The 26,287-nt window shown below is 41.6% G+C and overlaps 1 protein-coding gene across 1 annotated transcript in view; it reads right to left on the bottom strand.

Moving 5' to 3' along the window:
* Positions 1 to 1,852: 1,852 nt before the first annotated feature.
* The window catches only part of NIBAN1 (niban apoptosis regulator 1), a 106,675-nt gene continuing 82,240 nt past the window's right edge, over positions 1,853 to 26,287 (bottom strand). The window contains exons 6-14 of the mRNA XM_045028818.1: positions 25,892 to 26,007; positions 15,366 to 15,470; positions 15,116 to 15,278; positions 13,863 to 14,050; positions 13,422 to 13,583; positions 10,150 to 10,260; positions 9,085 to 9,192; positions 6,269 to 6,380; positions 1,853 to 5,183 (exon numbers count right to left, since the gene is read on the bottom strand). Of these exons, the coding sequence (XP_044884753.1) occupies positions 3,871 to 5,183; positions 6,269 to 6,380; positions 9,085 to 9,192; positions 10,150 to 10,260; positions 13,422 to 13,583; positions 13,863 to 14,050; positions 15,116 to 15,278; positions 15,366 to 15,470; positions 25,892 to 26,007 (2,378 nt within the window). The 3' untranslated portion in view covers positions 1,853 to 3,870. The remainder of the gene's footprint in view (positions 5,184 to 6,268; positions 6,381 to 9,084; positions 9,193 to 10,149; positions 10,261 to 13,421; positions 13,584 to 13,862; positions 14,051 to 15,115; positions 15,279 to 15,365; positions 15,471 to 25,891; positions 26,008 to 26,287) is intronic.

Here is a 26,287-nt window from a genome sequence, read left to right as displayed (position 1 = left end):
GGTTTCCACTTTACAAGTTCATGTGGGAGTCTGTGTGATGGCATCTGGAGTACCAGTTGCTGCTTATTCCCTACCCAAATTCCCAGTCCCTCCACATTGGTGACATCCTGGCTTGTCTATTATTTGTATTACTGTAGCACCTTGAAGCTCTAGTCCTAGATCAGGACCCTACTGTATTAGGCACTGTACAAACACAAAACTATGGAAGTACTTATAATGTCACCTGATTTGTGACTTTAAATGAAAACCTCGTTACTTCAAATGCCCTGAATAACAAAAAATAGGGTAAAGGAACTGAAAATATGACTTAAAACATTTTAGTTAGAAACAATTCTGACTCTAATTTTTAAAAAAATGTAAACAAAAATATTTTTCTATGGGACATTAGCGTGTTGCATTTAACAGTGGATTTAAAAAGAATAATTTGAATGGTTATAAACAGCCTGGAGAAGAAAGGCTCTCTCCGAGCACTGATATTGGTCCCAGCTTTTCTGTTGTAATTTAAACAGTAAAGCCACAGTGCTACAATGGACATTTTTCTCTCTTATTCTCACCAGTGTCCAGAGTTCAAGTACATGGACTCACAGCCTGGGTTTATGACAAGTGGAAGTGAATTCAGAATTTCAGCACTTTAAGAAACTGTTTTTTAAGCCTAACAGTTAAACAGACAATATCTATTCTAGAGACAGCATCACATATCACCACACAGGAGCATCAGAGCTTAGATCTACAGCTGGCAATAATCTGAGATTTTTCTCTAGTGACCCCTCTGATAAAAATATGGACCAGCATGAATGAGATCTGAAGTAAACTGCATCTGGTATTTCTCACAAGTATCAAATTCACTTAAAAAACCCACCTCTGACATCCAGCAACGAAAGGGATGACCATATTTTATTTAGTTATAAGCACTTTACAAAGTTATAAGCAAGTTATAATGTGTTTCTTGTTTTGTCTACTCAAGCTGGTAGCCAATAGAAATATAATAATAATAACAACAATACTTAATACATATATAGCTCTTTCCCTCTTCAATGCACTTTAGAACTCTTAATCAATTAATTCTTACACCCCCAATTTTTGAAGTAAAGAAATAAGTCTTATTAGCTGTACTTTAAGAAAATTCAATCTGGATAATGTTTCTGGAAATGCTAAGAAAATTGCAAAAAAAAAATTATGATTCATCAATAAACTATTACTATTGATCAAAGGTCCAAAGCAACCTTCCAATGATGGAAATACCAGGGGACAGATCCTTGACACCATAGTCTGCTTTGTGCTGCTTCATTCAGAATAAAGCAAATACATTTAATGTTCCAAGACTATGTTGAGTTGGGGTATGCAACTGTTTATCCTTAATCTTAGTACATAGGAAACCAAGAAAAATGTAAATAAAAACACAGAACAAACACCTACTGATATGAATAACTTGATTTCAAAACTGTAGAACAAAAGATAATATACGAGATGAGTCTTCTCAGTTCTTCTCTATTCTACTTACAAAAATACCGACCACACTAACCATTTGTAGTCAACACTGAATTACCAAATGTGTACAGAGAAGTATTGCCCCAAATCTAAACCTGTAATGTGAATGATTAAATATTACTTTGGAGGAGAACGTTTATGTTAAATTCTCTTTTGTTCTGTACATATAGAACAAGGGTCGGCAACGTTTCATAAGTGGTATGCCGTGTCTTCATTTATTCACTCTCATTTAAGGTTTCGTGTGCCAGTAATACATTTTAATGGTTTTAGAAGGTCTCTTTCTATAAGTCTACAATATATAACTAAACTATTGTTGTATGTAAAGTAAATAAGGTTTTTAAAATGTTTAAGAAGCTTAATTTAAAATTAAATTAAAATGCAGAGCCCCCCAGGACCAGTGGCCAGGACCCAGGCAGTGTGAGTGCCACTGAAAATCAGCTCACATGCCGCCTTTGGCACGCGTGCCATAGGTTGCCTACCCCTGATATAGAAAGTACATCAAAAGAATTTAATTTCTAAATAGCTTTAGTTGTAAAATGCAGTCTTTTATGTAGGAGATAATTGCTACTATCCTGCTATTCTTCTATCACACAGAATTCCATACTGAAAATATGTCTTTCCACCAAAGAAATGGTTACAAGAGGCATGCACTGATTAACTGTCAAGCACAGATGAAATCACTCCTTAATGTTCACTATCAATTAAAAAAAACAAACAAACCAGGAATGATCCATAAGACAATTAGTTGACAGTTGGTTGTGTGAGACTTTAGTATGAACATTTCTGCAAACAAACATTCATGACCAGTCCCCCCCCAAAAAAAAAATCTTGTATTTTACTCTATTCCTATAATTATGATATATGAATACACCTTGTAGTAGCATTTATTTCACAACAGCAACCTTCCACTTGATCAAGTTAACCGATATCATGGCATTTCCAAACAGATGTTTGTCTGTTCAGATAGTGTCACTTCCCTGTTAGTACTGTATAACAGTTTGATTGTCTCATGCTATGGACCTTACCAAATTTCCTACAGTTAAATGCCAACAAGACTGAGGTTATGCTGTCAGATCTTTATTACCTCTTGAAAAGGACATTACTTTCCAGTATTATTCTTTATGGGTCCAATTCTGCAACCCTTACTCACACTAAATTGTACTTATTCCCTGGGACAAACTTTTAAGGTATCTCAAACCAACCTCTAAAATTGCAGATACAATTTTAATGCTCAACTTACTAAAACTCCATTTTTCACTTCTATGATTTTCTGTGCATTGCCAATTTTTGAAGCTGCTTTTGAAAATATGACCAGTTTGTCTCCCAAAACCTAAGCACAACTAGCTATTCCTTAGCTACTTTCCCTTCCATTGCATCAAGAAATTGGAGAGTAAATGGTATGATTATGGTATATGGGACTTTTCATACTTCATTCTGATTTCCCATGCTTTTGGGATTTGGTGATACAGTCTTATGCATGTGGCAGTACTGCAGTTCAGAACTTAGTATTTTGGATTGTGGGTGAATGTACTGTATACTAGGAAGTGCAGTAGGTAGGTGCTGCATAAGGGTGCTAGCTGGTTTTATTGTAAATATTCTCATTAGATTAAAAAAAAGAAAAGAAAGAAAATAGCTGTAAAGTGCTCTGAAAGGCTGTGTAACCCAGAAGTGCAGAGTGGGATTGAGAAACCTGCTCCCAGTGTTTTCCCAGTTTTAAATATAGCAAAAAAAATCTGAACATTTCATTGTCTTAATCTATGTCAAAACTTTAGAATACTTAAGTAATCAGTCGGCTTGCAAAATTCAAAGTTTACATGCAATTTGGCTGCTGAACAACCTACTAATTATTTGTTTCCTGTTTAATTACTTGAGAGATTTAAATGTTTTCCTTCTAACACACTGAATGCAGATCCTAAATGAATTTATTTAATAACATTTTGATTGACTAATTTCAGCTAAGACCTGTTGTAATACTGCCAGTCCCAACCATTCAAAAAACATGAGTCGGCCCCCCAAAAAACAAAATTATCTTAACATTTGTGAGATTTAAAAATAAATTTTTGGTTCTTTTTATTTGCCTTGAGGTGTTCAAGCATTTAGGGAGTCATGCTTTCAAGCTTTTCTCCACGAGGACTAGAAATTAACTTTTTTTTTTTTAAATGAAAGCTGAAATTTGCAGGTAATAACCTGATTCCAGCAACTGGGCCTGTAACAAAACCCTCCAAGTACTGCAAAACTTGTGATAAAACTGCAAGAGTTGGCAACGCTGCAATTAGGCCCATTCCTGCAGTCTTTACTCATGTGAATATTCCTGACTTCAAGAGAACTGCTGGAGAGAGTAATGGCTGCAGGATTGGGCTGTATATTTCTGAAGAACACTTTTTACTCTTCAGAGTGCTGCTCTGTACAACTCTCCTCACTGTTTTCTTGTGTGAGGGTTTCACTTCCTACTGAGCTTGTGATTTCAGCACATAGAGAAGGTGCACCTGCTGGCTGACACTCATCACTTCCAGTAACAGTAAAGCTTTCAGATTTAATATCCACTGTAACCTTTTCCGTTCTAAGCTCATTTTCCTCTAGCACTAGTGAAACCTGAAAATCATCAGTTGTTTCTATTCTTAAGTTTTCAATACTCAGAATGGGTACTTGTGTTGCATCAGGACTTTCAGCAGAACACCCAGGAAAGCTCTCAGCCTCTGTTTCCATTGGGACAGCATGAATGTGATCTTCACCTGCTTCCTCCAGATCAGATCTTCTGTCTCCAACTATGCTTTCAGTGTGTGCCTCTGGTTGTGATTTGTCATGAAGATCTTTGCAGCTTTCCAGACCAGTATACCAGACACTTTGGTTAGTCTCCATTTCTGCCTTTGACTCTTGAGACACATCCAGTTCTTCAGAGACCTCCAAACATTCTGCTTGAGTCGCATGGTTGCCTGATTCTGAAATGATCATTAAATTCATATTGCCTGTACCAAAACTGGATGGAAGTGGCTGCTCCACCTTGAGCTCGGAATGTTCTACTTCTTTATTCACTACCTGGTCTGTTTGACCGGTTTCTGCATTAGTTTTGCCATTTTCATCACTCTCTTCACCATGTTCTTGCCACTTCAAAATTTCATATTCATTTGCCACTTCCTTTTTGTTCTCAGATGGAGCAACTGCTGGTAATTCAACTGTCACCATCAGCAAGCTTCTGATCTCATTCACAGTACCAGGGACTGTAAGACTTCTCTCCTCTTCTTGTACCTTATTTTCTTTTTCACTGTTCCCTCCAAACTCTGTCTCCACCGCATTTTCATTCTGGAAAGTTATCATTTCCTCCACATTCTTTTCTTCGTTAGGAGTAAAAGGATGAGACGCCGGTTTGTCAGTGATGTCTGTAATGATCACCTTTTCTCTACTAATTGCAGGACTGCTAGACACATTGACATAAACTGCTTCTTCATTGTCTGATGGCTTTGTAGCATCATGACACTTCTCCTGGATCATTTTTTCTGACACAACAAGCAGTTGATTACTTTGAGTTTCAGTATCTGATGTTTCTGTTAAAGTGGTGGACAGTTGCTTAGCAGGACTGGCTTGTGCTGATCCTGAAGGGGTCTTCAAGTCAGTTAAACTGGACACACTTTCATAAGGCAAGTTTACGTTGTCCTCAAAAAGGTTGTGTTTCTTCAGAATGGCAGCTTCTTTTATTACTAAGTAGGACAAAAAGATCAAATGGATCTAAAAAAACTGACATTTTAAGAACACTCAAAAATACTCCTTTACTATGTTTCTAATATCATGGATTATTAACAAGGCCTAATTTTAATTATCTGTGCTTTTTTTCATTTCACTCAGCTTGGACAATGGAACATTAATAATAAGTTACACTTCCCATTTCTCATGCACTAACAGACTGCTTCTGTTTGGGTTCACAACACTATAGGAGGATATTTAAATCTAGAACTAGAGAGCTATTTTAATTGAATATCATAAACATTTCTATTCATTTTTTTTAAATTGCAAAACCTAAATTTTGGGCCAGAAGTCCAACCAGAAAACCATTTAGAACTTGTGGAATACAGCAACTTCCCTATCATCACCTATACATATTGACTGAGAACTTTTTCGTTCTCTGATGCCCACACAGATAAATCTTTGGAGACTGCTCTTCTTAGTACCAGTGACCTATTGGCAATTATATTTTGGCAACATACTTCATTCAGTCTGAATGTCATTAGATGTAATCAATTATTTGAAAGTTCAGGGCTTTGAGAGTGGCTTTGGGGAAGTTCAGATCTGAATCCAAAACTTCATGGCTTGCCTCATCTCTTTAGTGAACTGAATCAAAACTCTTAGGCCTGGTCTACACTGAGGGGTGAGGGGGTCGAACTAAGGTACGCAACTTCAGCTACGCGAATAGCGTAGCTGAAGTGGAACTACCTTAGTTCGAACTACTTACCCGTCCTCATGGCGCGGGATCGAAGTCCACGGCTCCCCCGTCGACTCCGCCACCACCGTTCGCGGTGGTGGCGTTCCGGAGTCGACGGGAGTGCGTTCGGAGTTCGATATATTGCATCTAGATGAGACGCGATATATCGAACTCCGAGAAGTCGATTGCTACCCGCCGATCCGGCGGGTAGTATGGACGTACCCTTAGACTCTTAACACTTCCAACCTCTGGGAAAATTGGGACCTGGAACTGAATAAGGCAGCTCCGATCTATCACTAGCTCTGAAATAAGACCTCACAGACCCCATTCTAAACATTGTTACTATCACCTCGGAAGCATTCCTACCTTTTAGGGTTTCATCAAGCAATGTCTGAAATAAAATCTCTTCATAGACATTCTCTACTTGTATCACTCTGGTGTAATCAGCAAAGATGTACTGTTCATATTTCTGCAACTCCTGTGCAGAGACACAAAGAAGGAATAAAAGTATAAAAATGTGGCAATCTGGGGTCCTCAAGGGTTCATCAGCCCAGAAAAGAACCTGCCAGCTCCTATGTGAGAGATCTTTTCATGATGACAGCTCTCCAGGTCTAAATGAGCTACATATGTTTACAGTATTTTTCACATTTACCAGTACTTTTTATATTGCATTACCTTAAGCACTCTAAATAAATAGTTCTTATATTCTAAATAATGCAGAAGGTGAGGAAGTGACTGAGTCTATGCCTGTCCTCTGAGGCAAATTCATCCTCATCAGGGTATTGGGATACTCCGGCATTTGTTACTGGGATATAGCACCTGTAGCTCAGTGGTTTATATACAGCCCAGCTAGGTAGCAACTGAGTCATTACTAAGATTAAGATTTTATCATGGTTATTTTTAGTAAAAATCACAGACAGGTCACAGGCAACAACTAAAAATTCATGGAGGCCCATGACCTGTCCCTGACTTTTACTAAAAATAACTGTGACAAAATGGGGCTGAGCCCCAGCCCTGCTGCAGGAAGAGAGAGGGTACAGCATCTGCCTCCACGGTGGCTAGGAGCTCTGGGGTTCCCCTGGTGTCAGAAATAGCTGGCAGCCTGTGGCAGCTCAGAGCTCTGGGGTCCCCCCACTGCGGCTGGCAGCTGCGGGGGCACCCACCACCCATGGCAGCTCAGAGCTCCAGGGCCCCCACCAGCTGTGACAGCTCCAGCCCCATCACTCCAGGGTTGAAACGGAGAATGTCATGGAAGCCACAGATTCAGCGACTTCCATGACCTCCATGAGATAATCTTAGCCTTAGTCATTACCACTGGATGGCTATTTGGTGGTATATGGGAAGGGAGTCTAGAGGCCTCTGTCAAGTTCTTAGGAAGGTATCTCAAATGGTCTTAATAGACATCCTTGTTGGCTTACCAGCAGAGAGGTATGTGAACTATATTACTCTCTCACTCCTAGAGTTGAGTACACGGAGGTACACTAGCAGAGTGACCGCAGGGAAAGTTTGCTCCACCACTGCCTTCCCTATCCCTGTTCAGTGGAGAAAATGAGAGGACTCCATTCTCCAGAATATTAAATGTGATAGAAGTTTTTGATTTCATGCTTTATTTACAAATAAATACCATGTCCTGGATATATTGCCAATTATCTACAAACCGTAAAAAGACTATTAGATTTGTGGATCTGAAAACAAATAGAGAGGCATACCCTACAATGTACACATGTGCTTTTGAATATATTAAAAAGTCATGAATTTTAATGGTCAGATGATTCACATTCACAGACTTACAAATATAACATGCTAAAATTCATTTAACACTGACAGCTTATCCACTATAATTTCTTACATCTGTTATGTTTCACACATTATTTCTGCCATACATTCTCACAGAAAAAAAGATACTGGTTATTCCTAAATCATCCCATGTGACAAACGAATACATGGCAGTGCAATTTAGAATACTGAAATGTATTGGTGCCCTAAACAGCTCCAAATCTATTCCTTCTTATTCCTTTTAACTATAGAAAGAACAATTCTGGTTTGAGACTGTTGACCATTTCAGACTGTTCACTCAGGGGCCCTGGTAATTCTGTGGTGCAAGACACGGAAAGCATGCAGCCCACTAGTGCTCCCAACCAAATCAGAGAGGACTTTGTTTTTATTTGTGGGTGGGGGTGAGGAAAAGAAATCTGAGACAGCCACACTGGGTTATGTCTACACTAGAGTTTTATACCTCATGTTAATTGATTAAACATACTAAGTAAAAAAGACTACTAAGGACATATGTTTGTTTCATGTTTATTTATCCAATGGATAAACAGCAAAGATTTGTTGCCTGGAACAAACATGAGAAGAGTATCCACAGTAAGCTTGACAAATGTTTTAAGCACCCCTTGTTAGGTGGCAATTAATATGAGATACAAAAGTCTAGTGAAGATAAGCCCACAGTAGTTATATATCTGCTCAACTCCTTCCACTTCCCTTCCCCTACATGGCAGTTGGTGTTGAAGGTAGTTAACAGGGAAAAAGAAGTGAGCATGCACACTGCTCCTCCAGTGTCCTACTGCAAGGAACAGACTTTCAGCTCAGTGGCCCCCTAGAGGTGCTGTAGAACATGAAGATGGAACTACAGGCTCAGAACTTAGAACCTTAGCTGTCAGCCAGAGAGAGAAGATTGGTTTGATGGTGTCAAACATCTGCCCTGACCTTGTAATCAGATTTTCTGGGGAAGCGTCTCCCCGAGAGACTGCCCCAGTGTCTCCCTGCCAAACAAAAACAAAACAAAAAACGCATAAAGACCCTGGTCCCTTCCTCTCTCTCCATAAACTGCTGGAGCAGCATGAGGGTTATTGCAGCCCTAGGGATGGAATAATTCCCATTTACCCCCACTGCATAGAAGAGGTGATCGGGATTTGCATAGGGCTGCCAAAAGATTTTAGAAGGGAACTTATTTATTTGAATTCTCTCCCCACCCCAAATCAGATCCACATCCATTATCGTTTCACCACCACTGATGCCCCAAACTGACCACCCTCAGGATCATATTGGCCCTGTGACCGGCCACTTTACATGACCACCTGTAGCTAATTTGCATTAGGTGGCTTAGGATATAGCCATCAGTGTGCTAATTCCACCTTCCCTTTAATTTTATTCCAGCATGGAGCCATAAAGTTACCTACTGGTTTGCAAGCTGAAGCCAGTGTTTTCTGCATTGTGGGCAATGTGATCTGTACCAATGCTTCCTGAAATATTTTCTTCCGTATAGTACTGCTGTCATAATCATATTGCTGTCAAAACAGACAAAAGAAAAAATACAGTTAGAACAATTAATCATTCATACAAGTAGTTTGTTCCCGTTGGCCTGTTCCTGCTGGCGGGCAACCCAAAGCATATGAATTGGTGTCTTTAAATCAAGGTTTGAGGACTTCAGTAATTCTGCCAGAAGTTATGGGCCTATTAAAGGAGTGGGTAGCTGAGGTTGTGTGGCCTGCAATGTGCAGGAGGTCAGACTAGATGATCACGATGGTCCCTTCTGGCCTTAAAGTCTGAGAATTCAGATGAGCACTCTCCATGAGAACTGCCTCTCTCATGATATTTCAGCACTTCCACTTCTGGGACCAGTTAGAATTTTGGGGGCAGATCCTCTAAATTGTCATAACTATACTGAAGTCAGTGGATCTATGAAAATTTACACCAGTTGAGGATCTGTCCCTAAAAGTGCAGTTGCAGGCAAATGAAGTGTGCCATAAATATTTTTTTTAAATATTAGCCAAATTATTTTAAGCCAAATTTTATCCATATGGTTTGTCCATAGCTACTTGAATACCATGAGACTAGAGAAAAGCATGGTCCAATGATTTGAGTATAGGAGTAAGAAAAACAGAATTATTATTTGAAGTCATCAGACCATTTAGGAAGGACCTAATTCTCCACTGCATTGCACCTGGAGTAGTCATTTGAAAAATGCTACTAAATTAGCGTTCTCCACTCACTGACACCAGATGTAGCATTTTACACTAATTTTGGACAGGGATAGATAAGGTGTAAGGCAGTTAAGAATATGGCCAATCATTCCAGTCACTGAAAACAAGTGGATGCATTGAAATATTTCCCATTAGATGGTATGAAACACACTTCTTCTCATTATTAAAATAATGTATGTAAAAAATGCCTTCATTTTATTACAAAACACCTAAGCAGATCCCTCAGTTTTCTAGTACACTTAAGAGTCAGATAATTTTTACCTTTAGTACTCGTAGTTTGACTTTTTCAATGGCAGCTGAAATTTTCACTGTATCTCCTTGGCTACTCAGACTGAGAAGTTGTTCAAAAGTGTACACTGCATTTTCCATAAGCTAGAAATAAAGACAAATGTGATCAAGGCAAAGGATTAATATTGCCATACTTATTGCCGGGCCCACTCCTGCTGAAGTTCATGGCAAAATTCCCATGACTTCAAACTGAGCAAGATCAGGTGCAGTTTATGATCCCTACTATTTTTAGATAGACTTCGGAATTACAACATGTTACTAGTTACAAGCTCTTCCAGACACAAATAGACATTGTAAACCTAATAGTTTGTTAAGTGTGCTTGTGAGGTTGAGGTGGAGGTGGAGGCGGGGGGAGGGGAAGAAAGAGTACAAACCCTAAAAATCAATAGAAATGTTTTCAGGACTTCTTAAAACCAGATTTAAAATGTCAGTAGAAAAAAAGGAGTTTAGATTGGATTTGAACACTCTTTGGGGACTGGAAAAGGAAAAGAACACAACTGCAAGAGAATGCAAGAGAATAAAAAAATGGAACTTACTATTTCAATTTCTAATTCAAGTCTAAGGACAGGTCTACACTAGAAAAGGTTTGCCAGAAGAACTATACAGGTATAGCTATTCTGGGAAGCCCTCGTAGTGCCAACTTATATATGATGAAAATTAAAGTAGATTCAGAATTCTCTGTTTTCAGGGCTTGAGAAATTCTCACACCATCCAGTGACACATTAAAAAATTACCCTAGTTTGGAGTAACTTCATTAGCAACAATTTTACAGGTGGAAATTATTTGTACTTTATGTTTTCAACTTCATTTTTAAGGGAAAACAGCCCATGACTCCATATGTCCTCTGCTTCACATAGGAACTTTCAAATTAGTATATAGATATCCATGTAATATCTACCAATTTTCCTGTTGCAAAAGATATGGTCTTGTACGCAGTGCCCTTACCTAGGTTTTTTGTTTTTTTTTAATGGCTAAACATAGGTTGTGTCAAGTTCTGAAGTGTAGTTTTTAGAATTAGGTTTGCACCAGACTCAGATTAGATCACGCAAGTTGCATTTGCACATATAAATTAAGTACCCACATGTCTACTCAATATATGTATACAAGTGCATGAACATTCAAACTCTGGGCATGCAAAATCTTGGACATTAAAACTGCAGGTATAGTTTTAGAGACCAGCTGGAAAGCTTAGCCACTCATGTTTTCTATGCATTTGCAGATCTTGGGCCAGATACTCATCTTACTTCAATGGAGCTACATTGATTTATATCAGCTGAGCACATGGTGCTAGTTTTCATAAATTAGCCAGAAGATGACAATAACCCCACAGGCTTTAAATACTACTTTTTCGGCAACTTTGAAGAGTAGGGACCTGATCCTCCAGTGCCTGGCACTTTGTGTAGGTCATTTACACCTGTACAAAGTTAGTGGGAATTAAGCCAGAGGTTTCTTTTAAACTAAAACAATGTTAATGAAGACATATTGGCCTAGCGGCTTATTAATAAAAATAAATATTATATGCCCACAACCACAAAGTGAAACTGTTTTATACTTCTCATGAGAAAAATAATGGCCTCTTTAAGAGAGAAAAGCAATATGAGCGAGCTTGTTGGAACAACTTGTACTCTCCCTTTCAAGCAACTTATGGAAAACCTTGAAAAACATTCTCTTCTATCTATCTCTTATTTCTCCTGTTTCATTATGAACTTCCTCCTTTGACAGGTGTTTTGCCCGGGCAGGAGTTCAAGGCAGTCCCTACTCGAAACATGGGAGTGAAAACAGAATTTTGTTTCTCAAAAATTCCTTGGCTGCTGATCATTCCTCATTTTAGGTTTTCCTAAAGACATCTATGGTATCTAAGAGCTATAATAATCTTCTGTGACATCACAGCTGGTTGCTTTGACAACGATTATGGTGTCACAAAAAACAACATTTAGAGGAAAATGCAGTGCAGCTGTGTGAGGGAGCAACTTTGCTGGAGTTGGGTTTGCTCAATGGGTATGAATTTGGCCCTTTAAGTTCAGGTGGGGAAAAAGCAGCAGGAACCAACAATATCATAATCAACACAGATCTTGTTTATAAGTAAGTGCCTGAATGATAAAGTCTCGGGAAGAAAGTGTGATATACAGGCAGAGATATTTTGAAAGAGGTTGTATTTTACAATACGTTAGAGTAGTTTCTGGAATACTAAGGGGACGGGAGAGGGACAGGAGGCACATGAATCCATGTAGCTACCAATACCACTGGCTATGTCAAGCACCACCACCTCATTGGCTCTACTGCAGTTGGAATCGCAACAGAATACAGCTCCATGTCACACAACAGGTGCCTGGTGAGCCCCACTCCACAGAACTGTACCAATTACACTGCTTATAGGTCCCTACTGAACTGGTTAGATACCATATTGACTACATTACTAAAAATACAGAAGACAACACAAGGCTATGACAGCTTATCCTGTCCTGTGCTCTGGCAATCACAAGACATCTGTGTGGGATATGCCTACTTGATCCTAATAGGTGATCTCTGTTTAATGCTCCTGAAGTAAAAAAGCCAAATATTCCTGCCAATAATTTGTGAAAGTAGGCGGGAGGTGGGATTCCTTTCTAATTAAGAATCAGGCAGGCAGTTCAGCCCTCTGCATGGAAACTAGAATCACCATGGTTATTCTATATAAGTCTCTAAATCCATTTATACCCAGAGATAAAAATGAATATAGAAATAATTGCCCATTTTTCTAATGAAATGCCTTACTGCCTATCATGAGAGGCTAGAACTATAAAGAAGAACCCAGTCCATTCCCTTGCATAAATACCAGAAAGACATTTTTATGATCTTTCATAAAAGACAGTGCTTGAGTACGTAAATGAGGCAGACTCTTCGTCACCTGATTTGTGTGTATCGACAGCATTTTTACTGCACAAATTTAGAGGCCAGGCTGAGGGCACTCTGAAATTTGCCCTAAGACTCTGAGACGCTAAGATTTCAGAAATTCAAAGATCAGATGAAGAGATGATCAACCTTTAGCTCCTAACTACTGTGCCTTTAAAAGGAATAAACACTGATTTAAAGATGACGCGCCCGTGTCAGCTGTGATATGCCTGGATTTTTTCATCTCTATTTTCATTATAGTCTATTCACCATTCTGTGAATGTGCATAACTCCCTATCAAGACTACTTTGAAGCAGAGCAGATGGGCAAACCTAATCTGTTCTTCCAAAGTGGAAAAATGGATCTTACAGTACCTCCTGCATGAAGTTCTGCGTCCTCTGAACCACAGAATCAAGATGGTAGAATTTGAAGCGGCTCTTGAGGTCCTGGAGTTGTTCCTGGAGGAGATTGACTTTCAGATAGCAAGGTTCCATTTTCACAGAGTTGAATGGCAGGTTCATCAGCTGCTCCAAATTCTGTATCCCAGTGGGAAAAAATATTTTACAAAGAAAGCAATCTGAGATGGATTCTTAATATAGAAATTTAGTGATGGTCACACAACTGATTGTGGCAAATCATTATTCAATCTATTGCACTCCGTGCGTCTGAGTCAGAGGACTATTTAACTGAGAAAAACAGGAATTTATACCTGTTTGGCTGTGCAGAGCCAATATAGCTATTGCCAGGTAAGATCTATATAGAGAATTTTTATAACATGCGAGAGGGTAAAAAAGGACCGAGACTTCTTCTCTTACTTTCTTCAGCTTTGTGGCATCATTTGTCTTCTGGAAGTCCTGGCTGATCTCATTAACTTCTTTTTCAAAGAGCAAACGGACTTCACTGAATCCAGAGCTCACTGGGCCCATGAGCTCTTCCAATATGGAAGGCAAAAATGGCTGGATATTCTCCATGCAGCACTTCTCAGCAGGCTCAGAGACTGTTGCTGAGATATTAAAGAATCAGACAGACGTGTTTTAGGCCACCAGGTAGTAGACTGAAGAATCTAAATGAAAGGGCTACAGACTGTAGAATAAGTTCTATCAGAATACTTTTCCCAGAGCCATTTATGACACTTGTCCTCAAATATGACTTGGGTAAGGAAGGGAAGAGTTTGTGGAGTTTAAATGACAATTTAAAGATATTTTTTCCTAGTTCTTCCTGCCAAATTATAGTGGATTGGATGCATTGTGAGCAAAGAAGAAGAAATATAGGCGGGCATTGGCAAGCGCTGGGATGTTTGTAAATAGCATGGTCATTGTGACCTAAGGTACACACATTACATGTTAATTCAACAGGGAACTTTACACAGCGAGGAAAACAATCTACACTTCCTTGCACAAAAGAGTGCCCTAAAGAGAAATGCTCCAAGTTTTTTTTTAAATAATTGTCTAAATCTTCATCTATTTCTTATCATCTATGGTTTCTAGAAAGAGTGCTTCAGCAGCATAAGATAATGTTTTGTCTACTTTTTATGTTAATTTACATATTCATTACAAAACTATAATCACTCACATCATATGAGTTTTAAAGTATTCAATAAGCCATTTGTTTTAAATATGCTTCAGCACTATAGACATTTATCGCTTAATCAAAACTTCCACTGTGGAGCATGTAGGCCATATTCTGCTTTTGGTTGTGCTTGTGTAACCTATATCTTCATCATATAATGTTGTACAGGTGAAACTAAAAGCAGAATTAGCCATTCTAATCAACATTTTCAAAAGTGGCTGGTGATTTGAGTTGCCTCCACTTCCGGGAATCCAGTTTGAAATACCTGGCCCCTGAAATTGAGAAGGGCTAAGCATTCGCAATTCCCACTGAAGACTGTGGAAGCTGCAGGTGCTCAGCACTTTCTGTAAATCAGAGTCTCAAGTCGGGCACCCAAACCAGTGGATACTTGATAATTCAAGCACCTGAGGGCAATGGGTAATTCTGAAGAACAGCTCCAGAATAGTGAGACATGGGGGAGAGGAGGTTGCTTTTTTTTTTTTTTTAAATCCCCACTAACCTTTGATTTTTCCAGCTAAATAGTTCTTTGAGTTCAAAATCTGATCCATGTCTGAACGAATGGTTCCTTCTAGATTCTTTGTAAGATCTTTACATTCTTCCTTCAAGGTGTTTAATCCTTCTGAAACCTGTTCCTGGACCAGATTGTATGTTTCTTCTACAATCTAAAAGCAAAAAATAGAAGTATGCATGGACTAGCACATTGGACAATTGCTATGCGAGACAAGAGTTGTGCGAAGGACAGTACTTACTGCAAACCAAACCCTCTTCCTATCGTTCCTCTTTCCTTTCATTTTAGGCAGGAGCATGGTCTGAAGGTTAGGCAGGAGCTCCTCCATCACAAGGTTGCTCAAGATCTACAAGGTTAAAAAAAAAAAAAAAAGGAATGACATTGTCAGTCCTCACCCTTCTGCTGAACACTGCACTTGTGCTACATTTTCAAATGTGGATAGCCTCAAATATTACATAACTATTTTGCTATCCCAGGTAGCCAAGACATCTTCTCACAATACAGTTTTCACAATGTTAAGATTAATTGATTGCATTCATATTGAGAGACCATTTTTGGCACTTAAGTTACCCTGGGGGGGGGGGGAAGAAGAGAGAAACGGGACCTTTATGCTTTCCTCTGACGCATTTGCTATCGACCACAGTACGGGACAAGAAATGTGACTATGTGGGCCATGGATCTATTAAAATACTACAGATCATGATTCTCTTTCCTAAAACTTACTACGTGGTTTTAAAATTAAAAGGCTGGATCCTCTGCTGGGGAAAGTCACTGTAGCTACTGTGATTTACATCAGCTGAAGACCTGGACTAAAATATTGACAAGATGAAAGTGGTGCATTTTGATAAAGGTTCAGAGTGGAAGCCTTGGATCTCATGCTGCCGTTGCCCCAAGCTGTCTGCATTCTCGGCCACTACTAGCTTCTCCTGCAGGGGTCACCGTGGTGGAGAGCCTATTCTACAGAATTACTGGTTAAAGGGTGCACCTCAGGCTGGATAGCCCTACTAAAAGGTGTTTCTAAGGGATGCTAAGCCCAACAAAAGAAGATATAAATACACCAATGTGGGGAATCCAAAGACTGTTTTTGGTGAGAGTTATCTCAGCAAGTTAAAATGGAGGAAGAACTGGTATGTGAGCAGGATGTAAATGGAAACAGAGTCCACAAACTCAGTCTAATCTTGGAATGAGTTAATGCTACCCCAGTGCTTACACTATCAATACTCACCTTCTCATAGTAGTTGTTCTTCAAGATGTGTTGCTCATATCCATTCCAATTAGGTGTCTGTGCGCTGCATGCACAGTCATTGGAAAGTTTTTCCCCTAGCAGCACCCGTCAGGTCAGCTGTGGCGCCCCCGGAGTGGCACCTCCATAGTACACTATATATGACCCTGCCGACACGGTGCCCCCTCAGTTCCTTCTTGCCGGTTACTCCAACAGAGGGGAAGGCGGGTGGGTTTGGAATGGATATGAGCAACAGGTCTCAAAGAATAATAGTTACGAGAAGGTGAATAACCGTTCTATCTTCACGTGTTTGCTCATATCAATTCCAATTAGATGACTCCCAAGCCTTACCTAGGTGGTGGGGTCATTGGAGCACTGCTCTGCCAAAAGCTGCATCATCTCTAGCATGCTGGACGATGACGTAATGAGAGGTGAACATATGTACCGAGGACCAAGTCGCTGCCCTGCAGATTTCTTGGATGGGGACCTGGGCCAGGAATGCTGTCGATGAGGCCTGTACCCTTGTGGAGTATGCCGTAAGTGTCGGGGCTGGGATTTTGGCCAACTCATAGCACCTGCAGATTCAGGCCATGATCCAGGAAGATATTCTTTGTGATGATACTGGGAGTCCTTTCATTTGGTCAGCCACCACTATGAATAGCTGGTTCAACTTTCTGAATGTCTTAGTGCATTCGATGTAGAAGACCAGCACCCACCTAACAACCAGAGAGCGCCGCCTCTGCTCGTGGTTACTGGCATGAGGCTTAGGATAGTGTGGCAAGGCACCTTCTAGGCCTTCCCAGCCTCCACTGCTTTTAGCCCTGGTGAGACAGGCTTGGGTAATGTGGCCCCCTTGGGACACAGGGGAAGTCTGTTCCTTTTCTCCACCAGTCCTTTTTAGAGTATTTTTCTCCCTTGTGGGAGGGAATACTGCCTCTCCTCCTGGTGAGGCTCACTGTCTTGCTGCTCCTAACCTCCTGGCAGCAGGGCTTCTTTTCTCCTCCTCCCCTTCCTCCCAGGGGAGGGTTTAAAAAGGTCTCAGGCAGCCCTTAGTTGGGATCAGCTGATCCTAATTAACCTCAGGTAGCTCCCTCTCAGCTGATTCTAATTGATACCTTGGTAACCCCTTCTCAGCTGAACCTGATTGACCCGTAGTTACCCCCCAGCTGATAAGGAGGAGGGCCCTTTAACCTTCTGAGACTGATTTCTACCCCTCCCTTGCAGCTGTCTGTCCTGAGTTTATCACAATAGAAAATAGGCAGGTATATGTCTTGTCTCATATGAAAATTGATACAACCTTAGGAAGAAAGGCTGGGTGAGGCCTAAGTTGCACCTTATCCTTGTGGAAGACTGTGTAAGGCGGGTCAGAGGTGAGGGCCTTTAACTCAGACACGCTCCTTGCTGAGATAATGGCAACCAGAAAAGCTACCTTGTACGATAGATAGAGAAGGGAGCAAGTCGCTAGCTGTTCAAATGGGGGCCCCTATTAGTTTGGAGAGGACCAAATTACGGTCCCATGCAGGGACTGGCTGTCTAATCTGCAGATGGAGGTGTTCCAGGCCCTTGAGAAAACGTCCCACCATGGGGTTGGCAAATACAGAGCGTCCAGATACTCCTGGGTGGAAGGCCAAGATAGCAGTGAGGTGAACCTTGATGGATGACGCTGCCAGGCCTTGTTGTTTTAGGTGTAGGAGGTACTCTAGGATGAGTGGTAAAGGCACCTGGAGTGGAGGTGTGTGACGCTGGGCACACCAGCAAATGAACCTTTTCCACTTAGATAGATAAGCGGCCCTGGTGGATGGTTTCCTGCTGCCACGTAGGATCTCCCGTACAGGTTCCGAGCACAGAAGTTCCATGGGATTTAACCATGAAGCTTCCAAGCCGTGAGATGGAGGGACTTGAGGTTTGGGTGGAGCAGGTGACTGTGTTCTTGAGTGATCAGGTCGGGGTGGAATGGCAATGCAATCAGAGCGTCCACCGATGGTTCCAGGAGTGTGGTGTACCAGTGTTGTCAAGGCCACGCTGGGGCCACCAGGATTACCTCTGCTCTGTCCCTGCAGACCTTGTGCACAAGAGGGAACAAGGGAAAGGTGTACAACAGGTAGCCTCCCCAGGGTAGCAGAAACATGTCTATGACCAAGCTCAGGCTGTGATTCTGGAAGGATCAGAACATTGGGCATGTCCTGTTGCTGCAGGGGGCAAACAGGTTGACCTGGGGAAACCCCCACCTTTGGATGATGGAGTGTATGACGTCTGGACGGATGGACCACTTATGATTGCGGAACGATCTGCTGAGGTGGTCTGCCAAGTCGTTCTGAGCCCCTGGGAGATAGGATGCTTCCAGGTGAATGGAGTGGGCTATGCAGAACTCCCAGAGCCTGAGGGCTTACATAGACTCATAGACTTTAAGGTCAGAAGGGACCATTATGATCATCTAGTCTGACCTCCTGCACAAAGCAGGCCACAGAATCTCACCCACCCACTCCTGTAACAAACCCCTAACCTATGTCTGAGTTATTGAAGTCCGGGGGAGGAATGGGCTCCACCTTGCTTGTTGATGTAAAACTTGGCAGTGGTGTTGTCCATCCTCATTGCCACGCACTGGCCTTGCAGCCAGGCCCAAAAAGTTTGGCATGCTAGGCGTACCACCCTGAGCTCCTTGATGTTGATATGAAGGGAGAGCTTGTCCCAAGACCATAGTCCTGCGTTTGTTGATCTCCCAAATGTGCATCCCCCAACCCAGAGCTGACGTGTCCGTTACCAGGGACAAGGAGGGCTGGGGGCTGTTGAAGGGGACTCCCTTGCACACTATCTAAGGGTCGAGTGACCATTGGAGGAACTCAAGTACGTGCTCTGATACCGTCACTACTAAGTCCAGGTTGTCGCGTCCTGGGCGATAGACCGACGCAAGCCACACCTGCAGGGGTCTGAGCCTCAGCCTGGCATGCCGGACCACATAAGTTCAGGCTGCTGTGTGGCCAAGGAGATATAGGTAAACCCTTGCAGTAGTGGTCAGGAATCGCTTGAGGCCTTGAATGATGTTCGACATGGCTTGGAATCGTGTCTCCGACAAAAACGCTCTTGCCTGCACTGAGTCCAGCACTGCTCTTTCGGGTGCTGCTAGGGGAAAAACTTTCCGACAACTGTGCATGCGGCGTGAGCACACCTAATTGGAATCGATATGAGCAATCACTCAAAGACAAATCATTGATTTAACTTTTATGAAAACAATGAGCTTAATTCACCATTATATGACTCCACTTTACATTGATGTATCATTGATTAGAGGAGTTACACCAGTGTAAAAACAGAGTAGCACACTGGTGAATCAGATCTAATATGTAGACCCACATCAACTCAAGCTTATACTGCCACAGCCCTCAACCCAGTACCCCACAAAGTATTTCTTTACCTTTTGTATTTATCATGCTTTAATACTTATTAAGTAGATAATTTTGTTTTGTCATCAATCCCATTTATCTTTATAAAATGATGTAAGCAACAAAACAAAAACTTAACCAGGGAATTTTAAGGGTGCACAAGAGTATTTCATATGTCAGTGGGAGATGCTGAGTATTTGTTTTACTGTATATTATAGGCTTGGCAGAATTAATTTTTTTTTTTTAATTTCAACAGATACTGATGTTTATTTTTAAGCATCTGTATAGATTTTTATTGATTTAAATTTTCACAGTTGTATAAAATTATGGGTATGTTTAAGCATTTTTAATTTTTAATCTACTTAAATTTTCACAGTTGCAGGTAATTATAGGAGGAGGGTCAGACAATTATTTAATGACAGAAAATGCTGTGATTAAAAAGTTAAAGTTTTATAACTTTTAAAACACAAATTGTCAACATCATGTCAAAACACAGTAAATATCCTGAATTCAAACTCTAGTAAGCTCTCAAACAGCATTTTTCTTACTTTGCCTATCTGTAAATTTTGATGATCATCGATGGCAGTATTTTTTTGGTCAGTTTGTGCACATACAGAGAAATCAATATTTATAAACTGTGGCAAGGCTCCCCTTCTGCCTTGTCAGACTTAGCACTCCCTCCTCTGGCAGGGACAGGGCCTGGGGTAAATCAGCCCCCAATTCTGGCGCATATCTGTCTTCCCTCTTTGGGGTTTGTTTCTCAGAGACTTCCCGGTAGGCCTCAGGGCAGACCTGAGAAGTGCTTCTCTGCCAAACAAAGGGAAAAAGTCTATAACACACCAAAACAAAAGAGGAATACCTTTCCCTGGCCCCCTCACTGAGGCAGGTGTTGTCCTGTCGCTGGCCCCAGGGTGTCAGTCCTTCCCCTAAACAGGCACTGGATTTTGGGTGTGTAGCAGAGCTCTGACCCTGAAGGGGTTAAAACAGCCCTGGGAAAGAGCTGCCCTGGGAGAGCCAATCGTGGGCAGATTTGAGGCAGCCAATCAGGGCCTGGGTGGGCCAGTATAAGAAGGGCTCTGGGTTAAAAAGGACTCTCTCTCTTTGGAGAGAGAAGGACCTAGCTGCCTTAAGGAGCAAGGGTACTTGAGGCTGAGCAGTGCTGAGGAAGGGTAAAGGAGCTGAGGAGCTCCAGCCTGGCAACTCCTCAGGCTGAGGCCTTGGTTAAGGCCTACAAAGGTAATGGGGCTGCAGAGGGACAGCCCAGGGATAGGCAAAGGCAGCAGGTCCTATCCCCTTGCCAATGATGAGTGGCCATTATTGACTGCAGTCTGCCCCAGGGAAAGGGGGCTAGATGATGACTGGCAGTAGCCACTAAGGCAAGGTGGGGATAGGAGGTTGAAGTTTCCCTGGGAGGGGAGATCCAGAGTGTGGGGACTGCTGGGGGGCAGAACCACAGGGTAAAGGGGGATGGGGGTCCAGGAAGGACATTGAGGGGTGCCAGCACCAGGCCAGACACTGGCCAGTAGGAGGCGCTCGGTATGCTGGAGAGCTAATTCCCAAGATGACCAGCAGGAGGTGCCACAGTGGTGAGTGCTTGACCTTGCTACAGGATGTCTCCCCTATGGGGAGGAGCGCAGTTTCTCACACTGGAGAAACCCATCTCCCTGCTGCCTCCAGCATTGCAGCAGTTTGTCTCTCTCCCCCCATTCTCACCAGGAGAGAGAGATTTTAACAGGTTTCAGGCAGTCTTTCATTGGACTCAGGTGTCCCTAACTGACCTGAAGTAACCCCTTCCCAGCTTATAGGAAAAAGGGCCTTTAGCATTTTAGGGCTAACATACCTGTTTTCCCAGACCCCCCCTGCTGCTGTCTGGCCTGACTTTGTCACATAACATATACTGATAAAAATCTATTCCTTCCAAGCCTATGTATATATGTTGCAATACCTAAGCAGAACAGGATAAGTTAAGGACTGCTTCAATCAATACTGTGTGTGATAACAAGTAATCAGGATGTCAATGAATGTATTAACTAGCATTCTGCAGCTTTTTGTGTTTTTAAATAGCAACAAACTTGTAGTCTGATTGTTCCAAACCATTCACCTAGCTTGGATATTTTCCAAAAACAACTATCCTTGGTCAAAGCACTTATTTTGAGAACACAGTATGCTTCTAGTATTCATCATTACGTTATCATCTTCTTAGTAACTATTCTGAAGTCCTCTGATGAAGGTTCTCTTGGGGTATATGAGTTATGAGTAGGAAAAGATAATGAAACTAACATTGTAACAGTTTCATGACTCAAAACAAACTTTTCAAACCTGTCAGAGAATACTGTCCTCTTAACCCTTTGGTGGGCAGGATGGGGATTCCTTGATGCTAAGGGATTTCCTATTAGTTATCATCAGGGGAATCTTGACTCCTGACACCAAAGCATGAATAGATAATGGTTATACACAGGGCTTAAATTTGGGGAGTTATCTCAAAGAGCTCCAGTAAATATTTTCAACCCCCCTGGAGTTTTTAATAGGATGTTGGGGTGGGGGGGAGTATGGGGTCTCCAAGAAATATTCTAAGAATTTAAGCCCGACCTATATATTTTCATCCAGTTTCCACATCTTCCATGGCAGCCTGTCAGAATTATTCTGGTTAGTGAGGACAAAACCCTGAATCACAAATTCCTCAATGGACCCCTACATTTTCCCTATGAGTGGCATGATTTTCAAGGGTGATGAACACCCAGCAGCAGGCATTACAGTCAATGAGCTGCTGAAAGCTCAGCATTTTTAAGGGAGGAAAGTACTGGTAATCAGGGGGCAGATTCTTAGATACACTGAAATATATCTGGAATAATGCCAGTGAACTCATTGGAGTTATGCAACTCACACCAGTGTTCCAAGCCATTGATTTTAGATGCCCAAGTATAGACTTAAGAGCCTAAATTTAGCCATCCATTTTAAGTGCTGTATGAGGCAGCGCATTGGCTTGTTCTAGTGTGGTTGTTGCTATGCAATGCTCTGTTTCGCCATTTGTCACAGTAACTGCAGTATCTACTAGTTTATCCACCCAAGACTAAAAGCTCCTTCCTGAAGGAGGGGCAAAGCATACTAAAGAGATTCTCCAAGAGTTTCAGGTAGCTAGTGTTCCATTCTCTCCTGGGGGGGCTTGGAGCATTGCAGTGGGACAAGGAAAAGGTTTTCAAGCCCCAGAGACTAAGGAGTCTTGCGGAAATCTGACACCAACCTTACGCATCCTGGAGGTGGGCCTGCTCCTCTGTGCTGTTCTCTAGGCTCCCCTCCCCACCAGTAGAATGGCAGTGGTGTTTTTGAATCCCTTTGCTAAACCTGAGCCAGTGCACATTTTGGAAAGGGGACGACAATGATGCCTTCCATGTGAATTTCTGCACAGAGGGGAACACAACATGTAAAGTGGCAGATCCTCACCTTCATCTTTTCCCTGGAACTTGCAATACCCAAAATGCACTAAGTTCTTGTGGCAGAGCTTCTGCAGGCTCCTGGGAAGCTCACCATGTTTGTTTCAACCCTTGCTCTTCTGTGCACACTTTGCCATGGAGAGGGGTGGCTGGCACCAAGTAGTAGACCTAAAATTTCTTTTAGGCTTTTGATTCTTAGGCTAGCCATTTATGTCATTATAATTTGGAAATACAGATGCTCTCTCTACTCCCTATATTTTACATTAAAGCATTTTTAATATAAAATTGCATACAATGAGATGCAAAGGCCTATAGAAAGTTTTGGAACCAGTTAAACCCTACAGTCGGTATTTACTGCCACTGTTGACAATGGCATCTTTTCCTGAGTAAAGGATATCAGGATTTGGCCCACCAGTAGTTTTACTGAGCTAGGGCTATGGCAAGCCCAGTGGGAGCTAGCGTTATGCTCAGAATCAAAACAGAGGTTTTGGATGATAGGTGGGGAGATGATGGGTGAGAGCACTTTGTAGCTCATTACAGGCTGTAAACATAAGCGTGTTTTCCCCCAAGTATCCTTTATTGCTCAACAGATTTAAGTTGCATAAATGAGGATAAGAAAAAACATTTTACCCATTTCAAAATTAAAATTGTATATCTTTCACAACAAATTTTTTTTATGATTGCAGTATTACTAGGCTTGGCAGAGTTGGTTTTTTTATTTTTTTTTTTACTTTTTTTTACATAATATCAACATTTATTTTTCAGCATTTTCTTATCTATTTAATTTTTCACAATTGTGGGAAACTATGGAGGTGGGATTTGGACAATAATTATTTAATGAGTACCTGTTAAGATTCAAAAACCTGAAGCTATATAACTGTTAGAACACAAATTGTCAACATCACACATCAGAATAAACAAAGTAAATATCCTTAAATCAAACTAAGTTTTCAAGTAGTATGTTTCTTACCTTGCCTGTCTGTAAATTTTGATTCTTATTGCTGGAAATATTTTCTCAGTGTACAGTGAAATTGACATTTATGATAAAAATCTAATACTTCCAAGCCTAAGTATTACTATTGGCTACTGTGGTACTTCACTCTACTGTTGCACTGTTTTTTATATTCTATATCTAAGCCTCTTTTCAAACACCTCCTAATGGCCCAACTGAAGAAGTTGGGGTACGTCCATACTACCTGCCCGGGTCGGCGGGTAGTGATCGACTTCTCGGAGTTTGATATATCGCGTCTCATCTAGACGCGATATATCGAACTCCGAACGCGCTCCCGTCGACTCCGGAACTCCACCACCGCGAACGGCGGTGGCGGAGTCGACGGGGGAGCCGCGGACTTCGATCCCGCGGCGTCTGGACGGGTAAGTAGTTTGAACTAAGGTAGTTCGAGTTCAGCTACGCTATTTGTGTATGGAAAGAAACAGGTGCAATTCAAGTTTCACTGAGCAATAGCAACTGAAAACCTCCTAGTAGGCATCTCCCTGGGGAATTTTTAATTAGCCAGATATTTCATTTCCTGCAATCTAGATAGCACATTTAAAAAAATTCAGCACCATAAAATATATTGTGTGACAGCATGAACCGCTGCAAGGGGATCTGGAGGCACTGATAGAATGCAATTGGAAACTAGTGCAGTTATTAATGTAGTCAGTACCAACAGGGAAAAGAAGGTATTTTACCTGCAAAATCATTGCAATGGGAAGGGACAGAAACATTGTAGAGCCCAATCCTGCAAACACTTGTTACGGGCCTTGTTACACTGGTGGTAGCATGTAGAGTTCAGTATAGCTACGTACAGCAATGAAAAGCAGGCTGCATCCACACTGCGGTGTAGCTACATACAGCAGTGAAAGGATCTGGCAGGGAGGCAGCGGGGAAAGGCTCTGCTGCTGGAGGGGAAAGGTTCCAGCAGCAAGATCCTACACTTCTAAAAATGGCAGTGCATATGTGAGAGGCACAGTTTAGGCAAGTAAAGAGCTGAGTAGTGTGTATATACAGATGTAGAGAGCAGTGTAGGGGTCTGACTTGATGTGTCTTTACTTGCCAAAGCAGTGCCTCACTATCTACACGGCTATTTACACCTGTGCTAGGGTGATGTGCAGTGTACATCAGCCACTGTAAGTGTAGACATAGCCAATGAGTAGGTTGTTTATTACTTAGTCCCACTGACTTCAGTGAAACTACTCACAACATCCACTTGCATCCGAAGAAGTGGGTATTCACCCACGAAAGCTCATGCTGCAAAACGTCTGTTAGTCTATAAGGTGCCACAGGATTCTTTGCTGCTTTTACAGAACCAGACTAACACGGCTACCCCTCTGATACTCACAACAGTAAGCACTATGCTCCCCAGATCTTGCAAAGACTTACACAGGTGCTTAACTATATGCACAGCAAGTGGTCCTGTGGGATTGCTCACAGTGAATGAAGTTAAAACACCAGCATAAATCTCTGCATGATTGGGGCCTGTGCTCATTGACTGGCATTAGCAGGATCGGGCTCTCATTTTGTAACTACATTGCAAACTATTTTCACTTGCAGTGGAAATTCACTGCATAGAACATTGAATAAATTCGGTGTACATGCTTTGTGTCTGTTTACAGATATAAATATCTGAGATTTTTTTTTACTCAAGGTTTCCTTCAAACAACTTTCATTTTCTCACTACCTCCACCATTCTCAAAAGCCACCATGGACAAAGAAAGGGAGATTCTATTGTACCTGAATTTCATTGCCAGTTATCATTTCCCAAGACCCATAGTGGCCTTTCTCCTGACGGAAGAACTGGACGGCTTCTAAAAATGCCTGCGCGTCAAACGTGGTCTGCTTGAGAAAATCTAAAGAAAAAAGAAATAAAGTTAATTGACTGGTAAATGAGTGCTGATTGTTTTTAAAGATCCTTTCTGATTTTATTGTATATATTTCTACTCAAGCTCTAATTTCTGAATGCTCTGGCACAATCTCCTTTCAGCCCTTGTCTAGACTAGAATTTAGAGGTGTAATGTTAGGTCTTGCATGCTAACACACTTAAAAAGTCTAGTCCAGGGATGGGCAAACTATGGCCCGTGGGCCGGATCCGGCTTTTCAGGGCTTTGGATCCGGCCCGCGGGATTACCC

Source organism: Mauremys mutica, chromosome 8 (assembly GCF_020497125.1).
Source record: "Mauremys mutica isolate MM-2020 ecotype Southern chromosome 8, ASM2049712v1, whole genome shotgun sequence".
In the NCBI taxonomy this organism is placed as follows: Eukaryota; Metazoa; Chordata; order Testudines; family Geoemydidae; genus Mauremys; species Mauremys mutica.
The sequence above is the reverse complement of the archived record's forward strand: the minus strand, read 5'-3'. Positions and strand labels throughout refer to the sequence as shown.